We start from the raw sequence: 22075 nt of genomic DNA on the forward strand, positions 1-22075 counted from the left end.
AATCAGGTTCAAAGATCAAAGCCCACATAGCTTTCTACACAAACTAGCATTTCATCTAGATTATACATGTAAATAAAATTGCAGCTTTCTCCTAAGACATAAAAAGCAAAGGTCAGATGATGGAAATAAAGGGAAAAACATGTAAATCTGTTTGTTCTGCATTTCTTGGCAGCCAATGTATTCAATATTCTGGTACTTGTTATGCAGAAAAATAGAGCTGCCTATTGTGGATAACAGCAAAAAAGGCAAAGGACCAATTCTGTTCCTCTTATAACTCCATCAGTATCAATGTACTTAAAGTAGGAATTCATCCAACAGGGGTCTTCAAGAAACCACTTGAGGCTCAAGTGCTAACTTCTAATAAGACTCAGAAAAGTTATGTTGAATAAGGCTGACAAGAAATGTTCAATTAACTCTTTCAGCTGGAAAACTCTGGGACAGGGCAGGCTCTGGAGCACAGTGCTAGGAAGAGCCAAGCTTTGGGAAGGAAGCTAAGGCTGAGGTTTACATAGTCATTGTCTTTGAATTACCAAGGGCCAGAGTGGGGCTGGTTTACCAAATGCCGAAATGGGAGTAAATTTAGATGTTCCCAGCAGTATTTGTGTTTTGGGCAGTGAAGCAAGCTCCCTTCTCTCCATCGAACTGGGCTGCACACCAAAGAGGAGAGGCTCCCCTTCCTTCCCCTTCTCATCCTTTTTTGTCATTTTCCTACACTGAGAGAAAAACAGGGAAACAACTGCAACCAGGGAACTAAGTGTAAATATATACTGGTAAGAGTAAAATTGCAACATGTTGTTCTGACTTGTAACTATTGAACTTCACAGTTGCTCTCCATCACCAGTGCAATTGTCCAGGAATGCAGCCTGCATAGTTTATTGAATGGCTATCCTAATTTTACCCTCTTCATGGATTTTAGGGGGGAAAATAGTCCTATACTTCCAGATTTTGCTCCTATTTTATTTAGCAGATATATAGACAGTATCTTTAAAAACAATATGGACTGAACTCCTAATTTTTTTCTACCCACACTTGGAGCAAAGAAATGGGGTGTCTTTAGTGCTACCTTGAACTTCTTTTGTCTCTGCTATGCAAGATTGGGATAATAATTTGTTCTTTTTTCCATTTTTGTGAAAATTGTATGTGGAACTTCATTTTTTTTCCACAATAAATATCGTGTCCTCTGAAAAGTACATCTGTGTGGTAAGAAAGATGTCATTAAGTTGGCATTGCAGTGAAAAAACTGTTTCGATAGAAACAAATCAGAATTTTAAAAAAACCCACAACCCCCTAGAAATTAAATCCATTAGCAAAACAAGATGTTCCCATTTCTCTTCAAAATTACTTTTTATTTCAATATTTACTATATTTAAATATTGCCAGATACTGCAAGTATTTTGGAATAAAAGGAATAAAAGTTGATCAGGAATGACATTTAAAACAGTATTTCATTAAGAAGAGAAATGAGATGCCCCTTTTTTTGACAGTTACTTATAAAGTCAATACCAGTTTCTTATTTTATCAAATACAGTTGTAATAACCTGTTAGGAGGACAGATTCTGAGTAAATTTAATGAACTAACCATTCATCATAAATTCTTATATTGCAGAGAAGAAATTTTTACCCTGTCATATTATCTTGTGATTCTCAAGAAATATACTTGTGCTACCAGGAAGGGGGGAGGGGGAAGAGGAACTTATGTTCTAGAATATTTGTCTCTTTATCTTCTAGTTATTTTCTTAGACAAGGATAGGGATTAAAACTGAACAATCATTCAGGGAAGGAAGAAACCTCATTTTTTTGCAAAGCAAAAAAAGTCTTTCTCTGAGAGTGAGATATTTATTACAGCCTCTAGATATATCATCCTAGGTCCAAACTCATTTCTTAATTTATTTAATGAAAATATTTATACATTTTACTCTTTTATACAGTCTTCTGTTGTGACTGCATTTATCAGAAAACATGAGATAAATGCAATAAACAATAATCAACTTTGTCAGTCCTTATTATAACTAAGGTTGCACAATGGTTTCCATTCTAACCGTTTTCAACCTCATAGTTTTCTGCTGCTTTCATTCCTGAGAAGGGAATTTTCCTTACAGTTATTTTTCTTTGGAAAGTTTGAGTAACTTGGCTCTGATATTGCCAAAGATATTGCAAAGAAAATGGGTGTATGTAGACTTGCTAATTATAGATATTTTTCTTGTTTTAACAACTCTTCAACATATGCAGCTGCAGGAGGGAGGGAGACTGAAATTTCAGCTATTTCCATACCAAGTCAGCCGTCTTTCTGGGCTACTGTGAATCTGTGTTTTGGTTTGTGCGTTGTGATCCTCTGGAAAACCATGTGCTGAGCATTCACAGCACAGCTCACATACATCTTCCTCACAGCACTGCATGCTGGGGAGTGCTCTGGTGGGACCAGCATTAATCTTGCATGCAGATATGGGAGGAGGATGAGAAAATACTGCCTGGCCATTGCTGCTCCTCTTGCTCTGCATGTGTGGCTGGCTCCCGTCAGGGAGACTGGAGGGTTTAACTTGTGGCCTCCCAGGTGCGGGACCTGCACCTTCACTGTGTTTTGCTGAAACTTTTCCTTTTGGAAAGTACTTCTTTTTCTAATTAGTGTTAAAATACATATGTCTTTGGGAGCATGGTCAGGCAGTGATTTGTTCAGTGACATGGTGAAGATGTTTTGGGGAAAATAATGAAATGGCTTAAAATAATTTAAATTGACTGATTATTGCATTGGCTTTTGAAGCAATGTTTATCAATGGTTATTAATTTTGCTGGCTGGAAGTGTTTCCCTTTGCTTTGTCATCCTCCCAAGAAGTTGGTTATTCCCACTCCAAAGGGGTATTTTTTGTCAGAGAGGCTGATTGAAATCCTGGACTGTGAGCAACCAAGCTAGTCACAATGTTCTGTGTTGTGAATTAACTCTGACAGTGGCCTGGACTGTTTTAATCGGGAAAAGGAGTTATTTATGTTATTTATAACAGTAACATCCAGTACTCATCTTAAAAAAAAAAAATATCATCAGGAAAAAAATTATAAATAAGGGTTTCAAAACAGTTTTATTGCATCATTTGCCTTCCTGCTCATGAGGAGCATGGCATTAGGAATTCGACCCAAAAATACAGAAATCAAAGGATGTGATATTTCTTCTCCTGTTTCTGTGCCCAGGATTGCACACTGTGAGCCTGCCCCTCTCCGGGCTGCGGTTGTGCCTCTTGTTCCGACTGCAGCTGGGGCCACCCGTTGTGGCTCAGCTGGGCCAGGCGGCAATTACACCAGTGGCTGTGCTCGCTGACAGTTTTGGGGAGAGGGTATGCTTTGGAGAGGAAGAGGTGAGCTGGGACCTCTTGATGTGGCTGGGCTGGGCAGGCACGACGTCAGCGGGGGGATGCTCTGCAGCCGGCATCAAACGCCTGCCAGGGGTTGTTTGTGGCGGCAGTCCAGCGAGCGCTGGCTGGCTGGCTCTCCTCCCTAGGCACGCTGGCAGAGCCAAGGAGCAAAATCTGCCACTGCTGCCAGCACCTCCCTATGCCATCCCTGCACTGTGCTGCAGCACATCCCATAGCACAGACTGGTAAGGGATGAAGGCTAAGGAGGAGGAAGAGTTTTACTCAGCTGGCAGTCTGCCCCAGCACCTGCAGGAGGGTCTCCATGACACTTTTGATTCACAGTGTTGTGGCTGTGCCTTTCATGTATCATCTGTCAAGAGATAAAGAGGAGGAGGAGCGGGATGGTTCTTGGAGTGTGGGTCCACTATGGACTTCAATGCTGGAAGAAACATGGCATAAGATCTAATGAGTGGTTCCCCTGATATTAATACAGAGATATTATCTCTGGAGGAGAGTTTTGTGGTGGCCACAAGGATGCATTAGTGTGGATTTCTGGAGCTGACACCTGCCTGTCACACCTTCAGGCCCCAACTTGTCCTCTAGGTGCTTTGCTGGGATCAAAGTCCCAGGACCTGAGGCATTTGGTGCAAATGCTGGAGTGAGGGTATCCCCTTGTCCTTGGTCCCCATCCTGCCAACAGTGTCCGCATGCTCTTGCTATTCTACTGACATGCAAAGCCTTTTCTGTTGAGAGAGTTTGGTTGTGAGCTGAACATAAAAATGGTAAAAAAGGAAAGAAATTAATCTAAAACTCATCTCCATGGAGAGCTGGAGGACAAAAGGGAAGAAGGAACTCCTAAAATGTGCTTTTCTTAAAAAAAAATTTTTATTGTTAGTTGTAGCCTTAGCAAAACTTAGTTATTGTTTGATGGTCCTGATTGAACTTTTTAGTCAGAAATTAAATAAAAGACAGAGTAGACCCCAGAAGGAATGCTAGGAGAGATTTGGCCATATCCAAATTGTGAGAGTTGCTATAAGGGGCAATGGAAATTCAGTGCAGCTGGTCAACCTAAAAAATAATAACAAAAAACAATACACCTCTGTGTAATAGAATGTATTTCATATGAAAAGTATTCCTAAATGCTTTATATAGAATTAAAAACAGATTTAATTTGAAGAACAGGTAATTTTATTTGTTTAAGGGAAGGAAAAACATAGGGCATTAGACTGAACTAAAGCTGGTGTAAATCAAAAAGGGTTCAACTAAAGTCATGTAGCTTAAAATATAGATGCTATAAACTAAGCAGAATTTTATTCTGACCCATAATATTTTACATTTATGATGTGTAATTTTGACCCTTTGGAGGAGGTTAGGTAAAGGATCTCGTCATTATCATTCTATTTCCTTTTCATTCCTAAATTGAGTATATTAATTTCTTGTGTTTCTTCATTTCTTACTCTTGTCTTGACTTCTGTTAGATTCTGCCTTTCCCAAATATTTTCTCTTGTAAAACTTTCAGAGTCAAAGGGGGGAAAGGAAGAGGAAGAAAGGTTACTTTTCTTTTACGTGTCTTTCCTACCCTCTCTCCAAATCCTCTTCTTCTCCCAAGAAAAGTTTAAAAAGGCCTACAATTAACCTAATGGAACTCCCTGGCAAAGTGAAATAAAGAGATAGTAGAAAAGCAATTAATATTTTGGTATTTTTCAATGAAAATGCCACGAAGTTAAATAAATTTCATGCCTTTTTCTTTTTTGTCAAAAATAACTTGTGAAACTGGAAAAATTCTACAAAACATTGGTTACTTTAAGGCCAATCAATTTTCTCATTAACTTTATAAACAAGTATAATTAAAAGAAACACCAAAGCATTCGTAAAACAGAAATATGTGTTTGTGACATTTAAAGCTCCAACATTCATTCAGGGTATGAGTACCTCATTTAGAAATAAAGACAATCATTACTGTGTGGTGTGTCTTCTCTTCATGGGTGCAATTAAGACAAAATAAAAGCCTGCTTTTCTTACAGAAAGCATGCTAATTTAGCCCAAAAGAGATACAAATGCAAATTTCTCTATTGTAATAAATATGGGTTTTATGGTTAAAGGAGAACTGACTGCTTGTGGCCCACTGATGTAGTTCTCAGTGTTTGCACTGGAGGTCTCACTAGCGTTTAATGAGCATGGCCCTCTTGACTGTCAGGCTTCCATGCATGGGTTGTAACCAGCATAGCCTCTCCTTCTGCCTGCTCAAGATCTTCTGGAAGAATTACCAGTTAATGGTGAACATGGAGGTCTTCGAACAACCTGCTTCCTGAGTTTGGGCATAAGTCCAGCCTCTGGAGCATCCCAGGAAGATTTGTTATTATGTGTGCAGTGATAAGGAGCAGGCTCAGCCTCTACAATATGGTACTTGATGAGAGATTCCTTGTGACCATTCCCTGTGTCATGCAGCATTTGCCATTGATTGTGGTTTTTTGGAGTAATGCTGCTTCCATTATTCTTTATGGTTAGCTCCAAAAACTCCTTTTGGGTGCAAAAAATAGTGTGGCTCTGAAAAGTTTGACTAACCACACACAAAGTATGTGGGTCTTAGCTTCTCCAGAACAGGCATCCAAACTTGGTGGAGACTGTCTTCCTGCATGATCTGTAGTGTGACAGATTTTGCTTAGTGCACTCCATGCTCTTGACCACTTCTTTTTGTAGCTGGTTCCTCTGGTAGATCCCCCATAGCACTTAAATGTTTTAGAAGTTCTTGGTGCCTCTCAAAATCTATCTGGTAATGTCATAGTCATAAATCTGAAAAGCAGAGATGCTTCTTGGTATTTTTTTCTCCATAATTTCTTATTTGAGTAGATATTGTGAAATAAGTCTGTTTCCTTGAAGGACATCAGAGTTGCAGCAATGAAGAGCATAGGAAATCTATTCCACCTTAGTGTGAAAGTCTGTATTTGACCAGTTTGAAGTAGACACAACATGGGTTGAATGTTAGTTAAAAGTGGGGGAAAAAACCCAAAACAAAATTCCCATCACCAAACTACTAAGTAGCTTGTTTCTCTACAAGTATACTTATGTATCATGCTTTTGTTAAGGAGGGGCTGGGGAAGGTAGAGAGGAAGCTCCTCCCCAGTACATATTTAGTGTCCTGCCCATTTACTTCTGATTTTTGTGGTCTTGAGCAGCATGTTGGTCTGGCAGCAACTGCCCTGCAGTGAAGAGGGTTTTTGCTTCCTCTGGAGGGAAATGTCTGTCATGCTAATAAAGAAAAACCTGTTTCCATTTCCTCAGAGATGCTGCAAACTATCTTCCCTTCAGAGCACTGAGTTACAAGATAGGTCTTGTCCTGTTGGAAAGATACCCATTTTCATTCCCACTAAATTTAAATTAGTGCCTGGTAACTTAGTTGAATGCAACTGACTGATGAACTTCATACTTAGAAGAATCTGGACTGATTGAAAAAATGAGTGTGGGGCACTTGTTCTTAAATATCTGAAAAGCTTTGATCATTCCTCCCAAGTTTTCTTCAACTTTCTAGAACTTATGAATATACAGGGACTTTGTTATTTGCATCTAGGTACTTGTAATGTGGCTTGTATTTTTCATTTATTAATTTAAGTAATAACTTTAATAAGATATTAACAGATATATATTTAATTAATTTAGACAGAATTTACTTACTGTCTGATCCCATAGGTGCTGTGTGCCTCTTTTAATACCACAGATGTCCATTTATTTCAAGAAGAGCTGAATGATATTCGCATGAGGTCATCACATTGCATATTTGTTGTCATGAGTTCTTTGTATGTCTCACTGATTTTTTTGTTCACTTTGTAATCTTCTGTTACTCCAAGAAATTCTGGTGAAGAATACTCCACCACCGACTTAAAAAGTTGTGTTCCTTCCTGGGTAAAAGAAACACGGGTGAGATGATATCAAAAAAATTATAATTTGAGGGAGGTTGCTATTTCTGTCACCAAAGTTAACAAACTTGTCAGTCAATAGACTCAGAGCCCAAGTTAGACATGCTACAAATTCTGAATTTTATAAAGCATATATATGGTGGCATATATAGAGAACACTAGGAAGAGAGATGTGAACTGTACCTTCAGTGATCTCTGCAGTGTATTTATCCCCAGCAAGAAAACAAAATGTGACTAGGGCAGTCCACGGTAACAGAAAGAGGAAATTCAGGATTGACTTGTTGTTAGAAACCAGGGAGTTGTTATTGGTTCGTGTTTCTCCACCTCAGCTTGATCCTACGTGACTGGGTGGGTTCATGTCAGCCCTCCTGGAGGTGCATAATGCTGCCTATGCACGTGTCTATATACACCACGTATGGATGTTTGAGCAGTGTTTCTTTGTGACTGTGATTTAACCAATTTTTTGTGTGAGGGTGGTGTTTATATGGCTCTCTGCCGACTTTCCATGAAATTACCTGTTAGAGCTTTTCCTCATAGCTGTTTGATTTAGGGTTTGGGAGGGCTGAAACACCATGAGGGCTGGGTGTCAAAAGCCAAGTAAAAAAATGATCAAAAAAGACTTGCTTATGTCACTTTTCTGTGAAATTGCAAACTTCTTTCTGATCTTTTAGTAACATTTCCTTACAAATATCTTCAGGAATTATTGAGGGTTAAGTCAGAAAGGTAATTTTAATTTATTTAAGGCTGCACAAAGAAAAAAAAGGAAATGTTGTGAAGAAGGAAAAAACTTACCCAAGGTGGTGTGCTTTCTGAAGCATTCCCTGCAGAGAGCTCCTAAGCCCCCAGAAGGGCTTCTACTCACTGCAAGGGAGCAGCAACACTGGAGGCTGAAACAATGCCCGACTCCTTCCTGGTTTTTCTTGCCTAAGCAACTGCCTTTTGCACAGCAGTTAATAAGGAGTAAATGAAATTTCAGATGCACATTTCTTCTTCCATCCCTTCTGCTGTGTGAAACTGCAGAGTAACTGGAAAGGACTGATAGATTAGAGGGGGACCCTTCAGAGGAGGGGAAAAATCTGAAAATTCTCCATGTTGTTCCCAGACAAGGTAATGTTAGTACACGAACATGTAGGATAGCAAGAACGTTGCTTCCCTCACCATTTTTTGTTCTCTCCACACCCCTTTCACATGTCCAGGGGAAAGACGAGGGCTTGTAGCTGCTCCACTGTAGTAACCAAGTGCCTCACGGTGATGTTCTCTGCACTAGATCTTTTGCAGGTAACAGGGAAAAGTTAGGATCTGGGTTTCCCACAGTTCTGCTAATTTTATGCTCTGTGTCGCTGTTTACCTTCCTTTTCTGAAATACACCGTTTTGGTGCTGTAGCAAGGAGATGCCCTGAACCATGTGGGTGTACTTCTTAGCACCTGGAAGTTTTACAGCAATCGGATGTGCGCTCATGCCAAGGAAATGGAGAAGATGAATACAGTGTAAGTGTCTCGGATTGATGGTGGCACTGTGGCACTGGGAAAGGTCAGGTGTGGGAGCAGTGCAGCGCAGCATTCATGGCTGGGCATGCCCTTTACATGGGCAGCAGACTCTGCTGGGTCAGGCACCAGAGTTGGGGGGGATTTGCCTGCCAGCCCCATGCCTTCACACCTCTGCGGGAAAAACGGGCTTTGCACTTCCCAGCGTGTCGGGGAGTTGGAGCATCTCGACAAACGTGTCAGTCTGGCAGCCCGACGCCGGGGAGGGAACCCGTGGGGACTGGCACGGCTGGGCTGAGCCCTCGCCCTGGAGCTGGGCACCGCAGCGGAGCGGAGCGAGCTGCGGCCGGGAGAGAGACCTCCGCCTCGGGGGGACCCCACCGGGGAGAGGGGGAGCCTGCCAGGCTGCGGGGAGAAGGGAGCACGGAGGAGACGAAAGTCGCTGTGCGGCGTGACCCTCCTCGGGGCTGGGGAGGGGCACTCGCTGCTGGCGGCTGTAATAATAATAAGGGGACCAAGGAGAGACTGCGGAGACCACCGAGTGCGAGGGGGAGCAGCGCAGGAAGCCCAACGGGGGGTCTGCCTCTAGGACCGGGTCCCGCCGCGAGTGGGGGCCAGTCTCGGGGCTTCCCCACGCCGTCGGATGCTCAGAACCCCTCACGTCGCACCGACAGGGTTGGAGGAGGAGGAGGAGACCGGGTGCTTTCACTCCTGCTGACTGCAGAGGCTGAGGCAAAAGAAAAAGGAGGAGGGGAATAAAAAGTAAAGAGGGGGGAGAGAGTGAAAGAAAACTAAGCCCAGCTTTTGCCGGTGCTGCTTGGATTGGATCTGTTTTGAGTTTCCTCTCTGCTGGCTTGTGCAGCAAGAAAGGAGGAGTGGGGGGAAGTAACTCCTCAGTCTTCCTCTGAAGCTTAAGCAAATGTGCTGCTGCCTGCGCTGGCGGGGAGCTGCCCTGGGTGCAGTTGCCTCGCAGCCTATTGCTCTCAATTACTAAAGAATTGCCTGGACTTCTCGAGGACCTGGAGGAAAAAGACATCACTTCACAGACCTGATAGTTGCTCAGTGCCTGTAGACTTGACACATTTTGTTTTTTTCCTAGGGGATCCTTTTTTAAAATTATTTTTCTCCTCTGTTTTTTAGAACAGCATTTACTTGAGTGTGTGGCATTGAAATCCATTGCTTTGTTAACAACTTTGGGAGATATTTTTAAAAACTTTTTCCCCCCTCTTCTGTTTTCTTTGCAAAAAAAAAAAAAAAAAGGCAAAAAAAGAAAGGATAATCATTTTGGGGGAGGGGAGATGATCGTGCTGATGTGGAATAAGTGCTCCTGCTGTCTCCTCTTACTAGCCGCGGTCCTGATCGTGGAGAGCTCCCAGCTAGACAGCTCCAGCTCCAAGGTGAACTCCATCAAGTCCACCCTGATGGGGGAGGCTCCAACTCAGGCAACCAACAGATCTGCAGGCATCCACCAGGGACTGATGCTTGCTAGCAGTAAGAAGGGCAAAATGCTAGAACAGATGGGAAAACCTCCCAAGCACTATCACCGGCAAGGAGAGGTAGGACATCGCTTCATTGCTCAAGTGTCTGTCCATCTGTGTGCTATATGCGAATAATTGCTGGTCTTCCCCTCACATTTTTTTCAGAGCTTTAAAGTGTTAAATCAATTAATTTACTTCATCAGGGTTGTCTGGGACGATATCATCTCATAATTGGTGTTAAGAACTGTGGGACCATATCATCTCATAGTTGGTGTTAGGAACTCTGCAAGTGGGAGGTGGGAGGTTTTAAACCATTCGTCTTTCTCTGCAGGGTTAATAACTGATGGAAGAAAGAGCAATCTAAAAAATTATTATCTTCAGCATTTCTTTGTTTGACTCCTTCAAAGGGCTGCTAGAAGTAAAAAAAGAAATTTCTTGTTAACTCTCAGACAGTAAATGAGTTGAATTTGAATAGGTGAGGAAAATTTGAGCATGAAGTAAAAAACTGTTCACAGCAGCGAAACAAACTTGGTTTTAAAAATCACACCCAGCAAATTGATCTGGTAAAAAAAGCATGATGCGCCAGTGGTATAGTTTAAGGTACAGTTATTTGCTTAATATGACGGGAAACAAATTCTAGGTTTTTTTCCAGAATATTCTCTATTGTTTGCGGGAATTTTCTTTTGTTATGAGAGTTTGAATGTAAAGAAGAGAGAAAAGATTAGAGAAACTTTATGGAAAAAAAAAAAGACCCTGACTTGCTTGTGCAGTCTTCTTTTGTCTCTACCCTGCCTGCAAACTTGGAAGTCTGATAAAAAATAGTCTTCATTCAGCTATCTTTGTGGTAAACTATAAGGCAGCATTTTAAGCTATCAGTCCTCTTCTTTCCTCTCAAATCTTGACTTGGATGATATGCATGCTGTACATTGTGATGGTTGAAGGAGGTAGACTTCTTCAGAAAATACAGATTTTATACTATTGGGTATTATTAGGATCTCTAAATACAGCTGCTTTTCATAAGCAACAGTGTAGCAGCAAGGGAGCTGCCAACATTCAGCACTAAAAAGGCAAAATACTCAATGCCTGAAGGGTCTGTATCTTGCTTACATTTTCCTTAAAGCAGAAGAGAAACTGAAAATTCAAGTAATTCACTGAATTTGCTGAAGTGTTTCACATCAGTTTCCTGATAATTGAATGTTATCATTTGGTTTTATGTGCAGGCATAATAACAGTAGTGATAGTTTTGGTTTTTGTGTGTGAGAAATTTGCTTTTAAAATCCTCCAAGCTTTCTTTCCCTAGCCACTCAATTGTTTTATAATTTACCCAGAATTTGGTTGCCTCTCCTTACCTCTCAGCAAAGTTTAGTAACAGATGCTGTAATGAAGTTTCATATTACTAAAGAACTGTGCTCTTTTCTACTTCGCATTGTAACAATTGCTATGTTGAATCACCTTCAGGAAATAGAGGAGCCCAATACACCTTCTTGTATGTTCTCCTTGGATTTTCTTTCGTTTTCTATGTATTCACAAAACGTCAATGTACAAGTCCTAGTTTTCCACTGAGTGCTATCAGTCTCATGAGTTTTGTGAGGCTGTGCTGTACAGCCTTTTGCCTTTTCGGGAGGTCTTGCCACCCTCCCCTATGTACATCATCCTCAGCACTTCAAGGTGTATTCAGTGCAATGTAATCAGTAATCGATTATAATTCACCCAGTTCCTGAAAAACAAGTTGTACTGCCCACCAGTGGCATTTGCAAGATTTGCCCCTAACTGGCCAACCTGGACTGGGATTTGCTGGGGACTTCTGGTTACTGGCTAGAACTCACAAGGCACACTTCAAGTGAGAGACAGCACTGTAAGTATCTGTAGCGGTAGAAGAGATGTCATGCATGTTAACATGTCGTGTTTGTAGCACAACCAAAGACCCCCAGAGAACTGGTGGCTTTGACTCCCAGGGAGTGAGAACTGACCTCCCATCAAGGGCTGTCAGCACTCATTTCACCCTCTCTCTCTGAGACTCCATGCCCGGATCCTGCATGGCCTCACACAGATGTATGTGAAAATGACACAGATTTGATCCCAATAATTGTAGATGCTACTTTCGGCCATCCATCTGAAGCAGTTAAAACAGAATTGCAATAAAAAGAAGAAAAGACAAGTAAAGACAAGAAAACAAAGAGAAAGAGAAAAGAAGAGAAAAGGAAAAAAAAGAAAAGAAAAAAGAAAAGCAAAAAGAAAAGAAAAGAAAAAAAGAAAAGAAAAAAAGGAAAAGAGAAGAAAAGAAAAGAGAACAAAAGAGAAGAGAAGAGAAAAGAAAAGAGAAAATAATATCTTTTGTGATAATGTTTTCTCTTTGGTGATACTTCCAGTTGCAGGGTTGGTAAGCCCCTGCATTTTTTAACAGCGGTGTCATGTATATCAACCAATTGAGACATGACATTTTCATAATCTTTTTTAAAGTACTCTCTTATTAAGTTAGTGCTTGATTTGTTTAGATTATGGGACTTTGCACTGAAGTTTACTATGCCACTTGCAAAAGAACAGGCATATGCTTTTCTTTCTAAAATGATCTGTTGAATTAGTGAAATTTATAATTTCTCAAAAGTAAGAGTATCCTTTATAACTTGGCAACACTAAGTGGTGAGTTGAGTGTCTTGCTTACAAACTAGGAAATAGTTTTAGTAAGGACCAAGGATATACAAGTTAAAGGAAAATTAATAAAATTTTGCTGTTTTGACAGCTCCGATCTGTGCTTTCAAATCTGCACTTACACGTACTGAAAATCAGAGTGCTCTCACCAAAACTGATAAAAGGACCATCAGCCCGTAACCTATTTGCTTTTCAGTTACGTTAATTCTCAGGACTGGGACTAAGTTGGGAGTTTTAATCAGCAATAAATCAACGGATACAATAGTTCATGGCTTATCTACAGTGCTGATGTATTTCAGCTGGTAGTTACAGTGCTTCTGCCCAGAAAGGGAAGATCCAGCACTCCTTTGTCGGGCAAAGCTCCAGTTCAAATTCATGAAAATACATGAGCAAAGCAAGCTGATCCGGCTTGCAGAGAGACTAGCAGGGCAAATGTGGATTTTAGTAAGACACTTTTATGTCTTTCTAAGGAATATTATTTATTTTCTATTCTTATTCCCTTTACTGCCTTGGATCAGCAGTGAATGAGAAGCACTGATGTGCTAAATCGGTGAGATTTCGCTCTCTTCACTGTTCTTCACTGTCTCTCCTGTTTTCCCCTTTCTGCAAACTGTTAATGTTTTCCCATTTCACAGAGAATCAGAAAGTATCTACAGCATTTGCACAAGGGAAAAATATGCTCAGAAATAGACTAACAGTGCATGTTAGTCTAGGTTACTTTGGGGGGGGGGTCAGTATTTTATACTGTCTGTCATGAATTTCCTTTCAAAACTTGATTTAGAGAAATGGCTTCTAGGGACATCTAACACAGTAGTGTAGCCTCTCTGGGAAATTGTTCTGGATATATCATCTCTCTAGATAATTATGATACAGTGAATAGGTTCATAATTGGCAATGAAGTTGAATTAATTTTTCTGCGTGTTAGCTGTAGCTTCCACTGTGTTTGGGTAACCTCTCCCATGTGAGTGCTCTAGCTCAACAACAGAGATGTAACTTGAAAGGAAAAATCCCACATATTGTAGCTGTGACTGAAAAGAATAGCCATTCCATAGATTCCTAGTTAATGGCTCTGTAGCCTCTTTAACTCACTTCACCATCTTTTTGACTTCTTGCTTCTGGATTATAGTCCCCTCTCTCCTCTGAGGCTTGTTCCCTCTGTCAGTGCTGGGGTTTGGACTCCTTCACACTCACCTGCCTTTAATGATCTAGTAGGCTGTGACCTACCAAACTTTATTTTTAACTGATCTCCTTCTTCAATCCATGGGTGCTATTATCTTTTGCCCTTTCCATGTCCTGGCCACAAGCCATTGCTTCAGCTCTTTCCTCAGCAAGATGTGTCTCTTATTCCCTTTGCTGCTGCATAGCTGTTTGGGTTTGTGCTTTTCATTGGAACTGTCCCTCCCCCTGTGCACATGATGGGAGCAGCAGCAATAAAGGGAAGAACTGGGACAGCCAGGAGAAGGGACCCGCACAACTGTGGGGCTGACTAAGAGATAATGTGGTCTGGAAAGGGGAGAGAGGAGTGAAAAGCTGGGTCAAGTTTTAACATGGTAGAGGTGCAATAGATGGCTATCAGATAAGCCTTAGTATTCCAAATACACTTGGTTTAATGTTAAAAATGTGTTTATTCTTTTTAAACTCCATTGCAGCTTGAGCTAAGAGGTTTGAGACCAGAGAAGCCAAACCAAAGAAGCATTAATTCAAATCACTAATTAGATACTGATCTCATACCTATTAACGCATGGACATACGTGTGTTTCTTAGACAGGATGTAGTTACCCAGAAAGACTTGCTAGAAAATGTTTGGATGATGCTTTTAGCAAGTAAAACAGCATGAGATGTAGTAATTGAATGCAGTGCCCTGACAATGTTACAATAAAATGTACCAAAGACACAAAAAATGTAACCACAATATCTTAAATAACTAGTAACCAAGACAGTATAAATTATTTCTCCATGGCATTAAAAATAAATTAGTTGCAATACCTAGAAATTACATCCAGCAATAGCTGCCTTTTTTTTTTTTTAATTAAAAAAATAAATACAGAATTGCTAAATCTGCAGAGGTCATCAGAGAATCTATTCTTTGCTCTTGCTGTTTATTGTTAGGAATCTGGGAGACATACTAGTTTAGTGGCAACAGTCTTGCTAAATAACCGAGTGGCTGGTCTCTTAATTGCAAAAATGAAATGCAGAGTATTATTTCCTTCCTGGGTCATGCTTGGTGTTCTCTTCAAAGTGTTATTATTAATTGACTTAATATAGAGCAAAGGCTCCCTTTAAAGTAGCTTTACTACAACTATTTCCTATTAACTTTGCAACAATGTTTAGAAATTTTCTACAACTCTCTTGTGCTGCTGGGTGTGCAAGTACTTAGGAAGAGTTAGTTTCTGTCTGGAAAGTCTGTCAGAGTTTAAGAGTGACACAAAAGATGATGAAGCATGATTACATTTTGCCCTCAGAAAAGTGAGTCTGATTAACTCATTATGTTTGATTAACTGATGCTTTGCAGATGCAAATATAGCACAAGTTTAATTTTGATTTTAATTATCTCAACACCGGATGCATCTTGCAAGCACTTCATATCTCACGGTTTGTCAGCTGAGCCTTTGGTCCTTTTACAGTTGTACTTACAAATGCATCATCCTGGAAATGTCATTTAGGAGGAATTTAACTTTGCAAAGGAGGAGTCCCATGAAGCTTCTGCTTCTGTTTGCTTTTTGAGCACTGCTTTCCTCTCCAGGTTTTGTATATCTGTTAATTTTTTTGATTATATCCAAATATGTCTTATATAGATGTAAAAATGATAATTTGGAGAACACCTTCAAAGTAGAGACCTCCCTTTCCACAGTCCCTACCAAGATCTGCTACCCCTCAAATGCACACACTGGTCATGGCTGGCAAGAGTCAGGGGGTGGTACACTAGACTTGGATCCAGCAGCTCCTGCGTGGCCCACTATTGCCACCTGGCTTGTCACCATGTCCTGATGCTGTGGAGCTTCATGTCAATTTTAGCGCTCCAGTCATGAAACTTTTATGATAGATTTGAAGATATTAATTTTATATGACACTACAGAAATGGTGAAGAAAGCTAGAAGCCACCATTCTGCTATTCCTGCATTTGTAAAACTCCAGGTGTATTAAGAATTTTAGGTTTTGGGTTTTATTTTAGTGACTGAGGGTAATTCTTTTAAAATCTTCATCTTTCATTACTATGTTCTAGGCTGTGTTTCTAGTACCTTTAGGTTGAAACCAGCTTTTATGAGCTCCATATCCATGGGTATGAGAGATCAACACAAAAGCCAAAAGATCAGAAGGTTTGTTTCTTTTTCTTTTAAAATTAATTTTGCCTTCAAAAGACTTAATTTTCATTCAAGAACATCAACCTTCCTCTCTTCTTTTTTTCATCAAGTATAGGATATGTAATGACAGTGTGTGCCCCAAACCATCGCTTTTCTTCAGTGAAATTTTTCCCTTTTGGATTGAAGGGCAGATTTATTTTAATAGAAAATTTCATGAACACTAGCAATTTTCAAATTGCAATGAAATGTGAAAATAGGTGAATTTATTATACTTCCAAGCTAATTGCAGAATCCTTTGCTCCGGAACGAGCTCCATAAAGTAGTGTCGGGGGAGAGTGAGATGGCTTAAAAGTATACACATGTTCATACTAAATGACTAAAGCACAGCATTCTTCATAAAATAGTGAGTTTTGCTCATCTTAGTTACAGTTTTCTTGGGATCGGCCTTGAATCCATCTATGATTTATACACTTGTGTTCACAGAAACAAAACTTGAATTATGAAAATAAATGGGTATAAACAGACAGTGGGAACATGGAGTCCACTCATTCAGCAGCTATTTTGTTCTTACTAACGGAAAGAGCAGGGCAGTGCTACAAAAAGAAAAAAAAAGCTTAAAAGTTGTTGGGTTTTCCCCCTCAAAGCACATAAGCACACAGTTCAGCCCCTTGGGACTTTCTCAAAGCTTAGCTTTGATATGATTGAATTTTCATATGCATGGTAATGAATCTTTGAGACATGCATGTTGCACATGTGTAGTGCAAATGGCACTGGTTTACCATTTTTAGCAGTAAGCAAAGACAGACTGTTCTGCACATGCTCGGGAATGAGGTGTTGCTTCACTCTGCAAGCCCTCTGCCTCATTCTCTGTGCATCATGTAAGTGTGAACCAGGCTGTGCATGCTTTTAAAAGCATATTTATCGGTCCACTGAATGAGAGGACAGGGTTCAGTTCTACGTGTTTTGGCAGCTTGCCTTGAGTAAAGCAGTGACTTGCTGTCAGCATGATTTCTTCTCTGCAAGTCTGAAGTGCCTATAGTGGAGATCTCCTAAAGAAATTGGGAAGAAAATACATTTATGTTGCAGCAGGAAACTTTTATTCTTGGAATCTCATTCTTAACTAGAACAGCATCAGAGGAAGTAATGAATCTGATGGGGAAAGAACTCCTTTACTTTTCCTTTTGGACAAAGCAAGGCAGCTTCCAGAATTGGGTTGTGGGGGGCTTTTTTGGTGTGTTTTTTTTTTTTCTGTATATTCCTACAGAAAATGGTGCATCTCTTCTTGACAGTCTGAAAAGATACTAAACTGGACATTTTGCTGTAAAACAAGGTCTATGGAAGGAGGGGAGAGAACTTATGTAAAGCACTAGCAGAAATGCAAAATGCTAAGCCTAAATAATGTAGTTGGCATTAACTTAGTTCAATTCATTTTCAGAAGTATCAGAAAGATTTAGTCTGTGTCAAAAATTTAAAAAAAAAAAAAGGGCATTTAGATGTGTTACCATCTTGTATTTGACCCTTTTGCTTTCATTTGACTTGATTTTGTTTTGGTTGTTGCTTTTGGTTTGTTGTTGGTTGTTGTTTGTTTGTTTGTTTGTGTTTGTTTTTGTTTTTTTTTTTACTGCAAAACTCTAGTGTTTCATGAAGTACAGCCACAGTACTCTGGATGGTCAGCATCAAGAGCCATGGGCTGGCATACCATTTGTCTTTGCAGAGTGTCTCTTCAGTAACAGCTGAGTGAAAAATGGCCAAATGAAGCTTCTGCTGGCCTGTCCTGTCCTCTCAGGGCTGGTATATACTGCAGAGCTTGCCATATTGCTTTGATTCTTTTCTTTCGCCTTGAAAATGAAAAAGCAGAGCCTGCCTCCTATCCAGTTCATTGTGAATTTCCTGGGAGACTCAGGATGCTGTTTTCTATCCTAAAAAACAAAAGTTTGTGTTTCTCTCTATCCTTTGAGGCTCTAGGTTGCCCAGAACACAGAGACTGAGCTGTGTCTTTTCCTGTGTGTACTAGCTGCTGGATACTTTCTTTTCAAACATCATCTCCCCTGTCATTCTTCAGGAAGGAGGGAAGGAGAGAGGAGATGCCAAATGGTCATGTTTTACCAGACCTATTATTCTTAAATTTCAGTTTCTCATCCACTCAGGTAGCAATAATGATACCATCTGAGTCACATAACCAATCATTACGTGTGAGCTGAACACTATGGGGTTGCCCAGCGAGACTGAATGTTGTGCTTCCAGACCCTTTCAGTTCCCATTACTCCCCAAAGACTAAATTTACAATGTATATTATTCATAACCAAATCCTGTAGTGGGGAGAGAGAGTGAGTGTAGATCAGAACTGAAAAATGGAAATTTTGGGAACCAAGGAAGGACTGAGAAACCAGGAGGTTAGCATCCTCTCTCCACACTTTATCCAGGATGGAGCTAAATGTTGTTGCCTCATGTGTCATCTTACAGGTAAAGGGGAAAACTGCCTAGGCTTAAAAGTCTATTTTATGTTTTGGTGGTAGTACTAAACTACTTAGCTGCATAAAATGTTTTCATAATTGTTTAAATAAATACAGAGTTTTAAAAATGCTCTTTAGGAATGCTTGTAAACGCCTGTGCTTGGTTTTGTCCCCATTGTTATCTTCCAGACATCCCACCCCTCGCCAAGAAAATAGTTTTTTAACAAGAAGAATCCTCTGGAAATTACTTTCTGAGGGGGTCCTGGCCACAGCAGCTGCAACAAATTGCAACTGAATTTCAGTCCCAATTGTTTTTTATTGCTAAAAGGATAAGTGACCAAGTGAATACTTGTGTTATAGCTTCATGACAATTTATTAAGTATCAAATTGTAGTGTGTGATGTTGTCTAACCAGAAGATTAAGGTTTTCTCTGTGGAGGGAAATTTCTCTCAGACTTTGTACCACTGCTTAAACTGAAAGAGGCTGGGAAATTTTTGCCAATCCCAAACTGTTCTGTGGTTAGGCTGACTTAGGGTTTTCCTTCTGCTGAGGCCTTCGTGCTGGGGCCTGGTCAGTGATGCCAGCTCAAGTAGAGTTATAACCAGCACGAGGCAGACGAGAAGAGAAGTCACGGCACTGCAATCTAATGCGTGCTGATCCACTCCCCCGCTGTGTAAACAAGACTACAGGGGGCATTTTCTGAGCAAGATGTTTTTGAGTAGCAGCATAGCTTCAGCATAGCTCAGATTATGCTAATTGGGAAGCATTTTGGGGATGATTTTCCAAAAAAAGCAACACAGAGTCCAGGAGGGACAATAAAAGATGCAGCAAAATCTTGGGATGGTACAGGCTGCTTCCTTGTGCCTTTCAGCAGGATATGCCAGCTGGAAAGGGGTTGCGGGTCTGCTTGCCTTCCCCTCAACCTCTCTACTCTAACTCTGAGGCCATTAGGGAGGTTGCCTCGTTCTCCAGGCATGCTGGCCTCACTGTCACTGCTGTATGTTTGGGATTTGGGTTTGGTTTTGTCCATTACAGTTGCAAGGATGATGCCTTCTCTTAAACACTGTCCTCTTAAGTTATCAGTGAAGGATAGATATGAGAATATTTATTACAGGAACACATGTGCAGTGCAGGTGTGAAGGGAACTCTTAAACTGTTTATGAGTGCACAAAGCCCCACAAACAAAGAAGGCAGAAAAAAATGTTGTCATTTTAAGGAAAAATATGTTTTAAGGCCCTGTTAAAAAATAAAGCCAAAAAGCACTAATAGCAAATGGACTACAGATTGTCTGTGTAACAGGGATTAACACTCTGAAAATCTTCCGTTTTTCTGAACAGACATGTACCACAGACAGTCCCAGTTAGCCGAGATACCACTCAACAACAGAGAGGGTATCTGCTCTCAGGCTCTTGTCGCAGAGAGTTACCCACAACATCCTCCTCCAATACGAACAAACAGATGAGTAGGATAGCACTGTCTTAACTCTGTTTTAAAGGTTTGAGATGACTAGAAGTCAGGGCGTCTATTGTATGAATAGGTATGATAGTGGGGTGTGAGTCCTAGGTCTGGAGTGCAGCTGTCACTCTTGAGTTTGGTGAGACTGAGGTCTATTTTAGAGCTAAAAGATCGGAACAGAAGGATCAAGGATGGCTAAAATGAGAGAAAACATATTATCTTCTGTAACAGCCATGTAACGATGTCTTATTTGGAACAGCTTTCAAGTACATCGAGGGTAACATCCTTAATGGTCATGACAATTCAGTACCCCCCAAAAAGTGATGTAAATCACTCCCCTCCAGCACTGTTTTCCAGCAGATGTACCAAAAGAATTTGGCCACAGACACAAGTTCAAGCTGTGAAATTCTACACTTCAGCTCCTTACTTTGTAAAATGTGCTGTTTCATGGCCCTTCTTATCCAAGAAGTACCACACACTTCTGCACAGAAAGGTTTGACCCTGTTTATAGATAGGATGAATTTGAGGTGTATTTATGTACCTAAGTCCTTGAATGTTTTCAGTGGGAATTAGGTTCTGCATGCATTTAGGGAGTGGGATCATGGCCTTTTCCACACAGGAGAGAAATTCAGCTCAGAGGAAATTGTCTGTCTGAGACTCCTGCAGTGCGATGCATGCTCAGGGACAAGGACTTCTTTTTCAACACCTATATGAGATAGTCTGAGTTTGGTTGTCTGAATAATTTGTTATAATTATTGTTACAGAAAACTTAAATCAGAAAAATTTATACTGTTCCATCAACGATGAAATAATTATATGAAAGGTCAGGGATGCATCTGTATCTAATGTACCAAACACAGTTACTCTGGCCTTTCTGTATGGGTTTCAATCTTCATGAAGAGTAACCCTTTTCTTAAACCAGCATCTTTTTTTTTTTTTTTTGGTGTAAAACTGGACAAGGATGCAGAGATGTTGCAAGCAGAGCTGTAGTGCTTGTCTTTAATGAGCCTCTTCCTGACCCACCCTATGTAAAGCAGTTGACACATCATGTGGTGTGCAGCTGGGACAGCTACTCTGGCACATGTATCTGATATATGAACATTTTGACTTTGGCCTTTTGGAAGCACCGGTCCCATGCTGTTCTCTGGAGCTGTGTTTAAGTAATTTCCCAGATACTGTGGATATAGTGGCGGTAGGAGCAAAAGCTGAAGTGGAATTCACCAGTTCAGATTTAGCTGATTCTGTGAAAACAGATTGCACAACAGAGACTGACACTCAGTTTCTGGATTTGATTCTTTCTTTCCTTGGTTTGACCTCCAAGTGCTCCTTCTGTGCTCGATGTGCTCCTTAACGATCTAGCCCTTTAAATTCCAATTTTACCCCTTGGCTGAAGGGCAAACCAGTTTCTGTGAGATAGCATCTGTAGAGCTTGAAGGGCTGCTTGGGTGGCACAGGCTGAAATTCAGCCAGGGTGATCCACACTGCTGAAACAGTAGGAGCAGACAAGGCCAGCCATGAACACAGTTCATGTGCTGTCAGTGGTACAACGCCTGTGTGTGTTACTGCGGTACCAGGAGCTTGACTGCTCCTGATACTGTTGACTTAACTTTGTACTTGTATACTTTAACCATTTGTCAGTAAAATATCACACTGCTTTTACTTTTGATCCCCTTCTGTCCTAAATGCCCCTAATGACAGACAATTAGTTGAAAAATCAGCTACTAGAAGACATTTTGTGAATATTTGCTTCTTCTGAAGTTCATTTTAAGAGTATCTTTCACCTGAGTATTTTTCAGAACAAAAAAAATCTCTAACACTTTTCTGTCCCGATAACACGTGTGAGGCTGAGGCTTCCCTCTTCCTCCCAGCCTACCTCAAAAAATACCCTCTCAATACTCAGTCTTAATCATATATGGAAGTACAATATTAAAGTTAAGGTTTCAAAACAACACACTCCTACCATGCTAATCATGGATCAAAATCAAATTACACTATTTC

General features: G+C 40.5%; 1 protein-coding gene across 1 annotated transcript in view; it reads left to right on the plus strand.

The window, feature by feature from the left end:
* Positions 1-9577: 9577 nt before the first annotated feature.
* DKK2 (dickkopf WNT signaling pathway inhibitor 2) overlaps positions 9578-22075 on the plus strand; it is a 42119-nt gene continuing 29621 nt past the window's right edge. Inside the window, exon 1 of the mRNA XM_008933196.2 lies at positions 9578-10296. Coding sequence (XP_008931444.1) covers positions 10039-10296 — 258 coding nt within the window. The 5' untranslated portion in view covers positions 9578-10038. The remainder of the gene's footprint in view (positions 10297-22075) is intronic.

The sequence above is a fragment of the Manacus vitellinus genome, unplaced genomic scaffold (genome assembly GCF_001715985.3).
Source record: "Manacus vitellinus isolate BGI_N305 unplaced genomic scaffold, ASM171598v3 scaffold_0_pilon, whole genome shotgun sequence".
NCBI classification, from domain to species: Eukaryota; Metazoa; Chordata; class Aves; order Passeriformes; family Pipridae; genus Manacus; species Manacus vitellinus.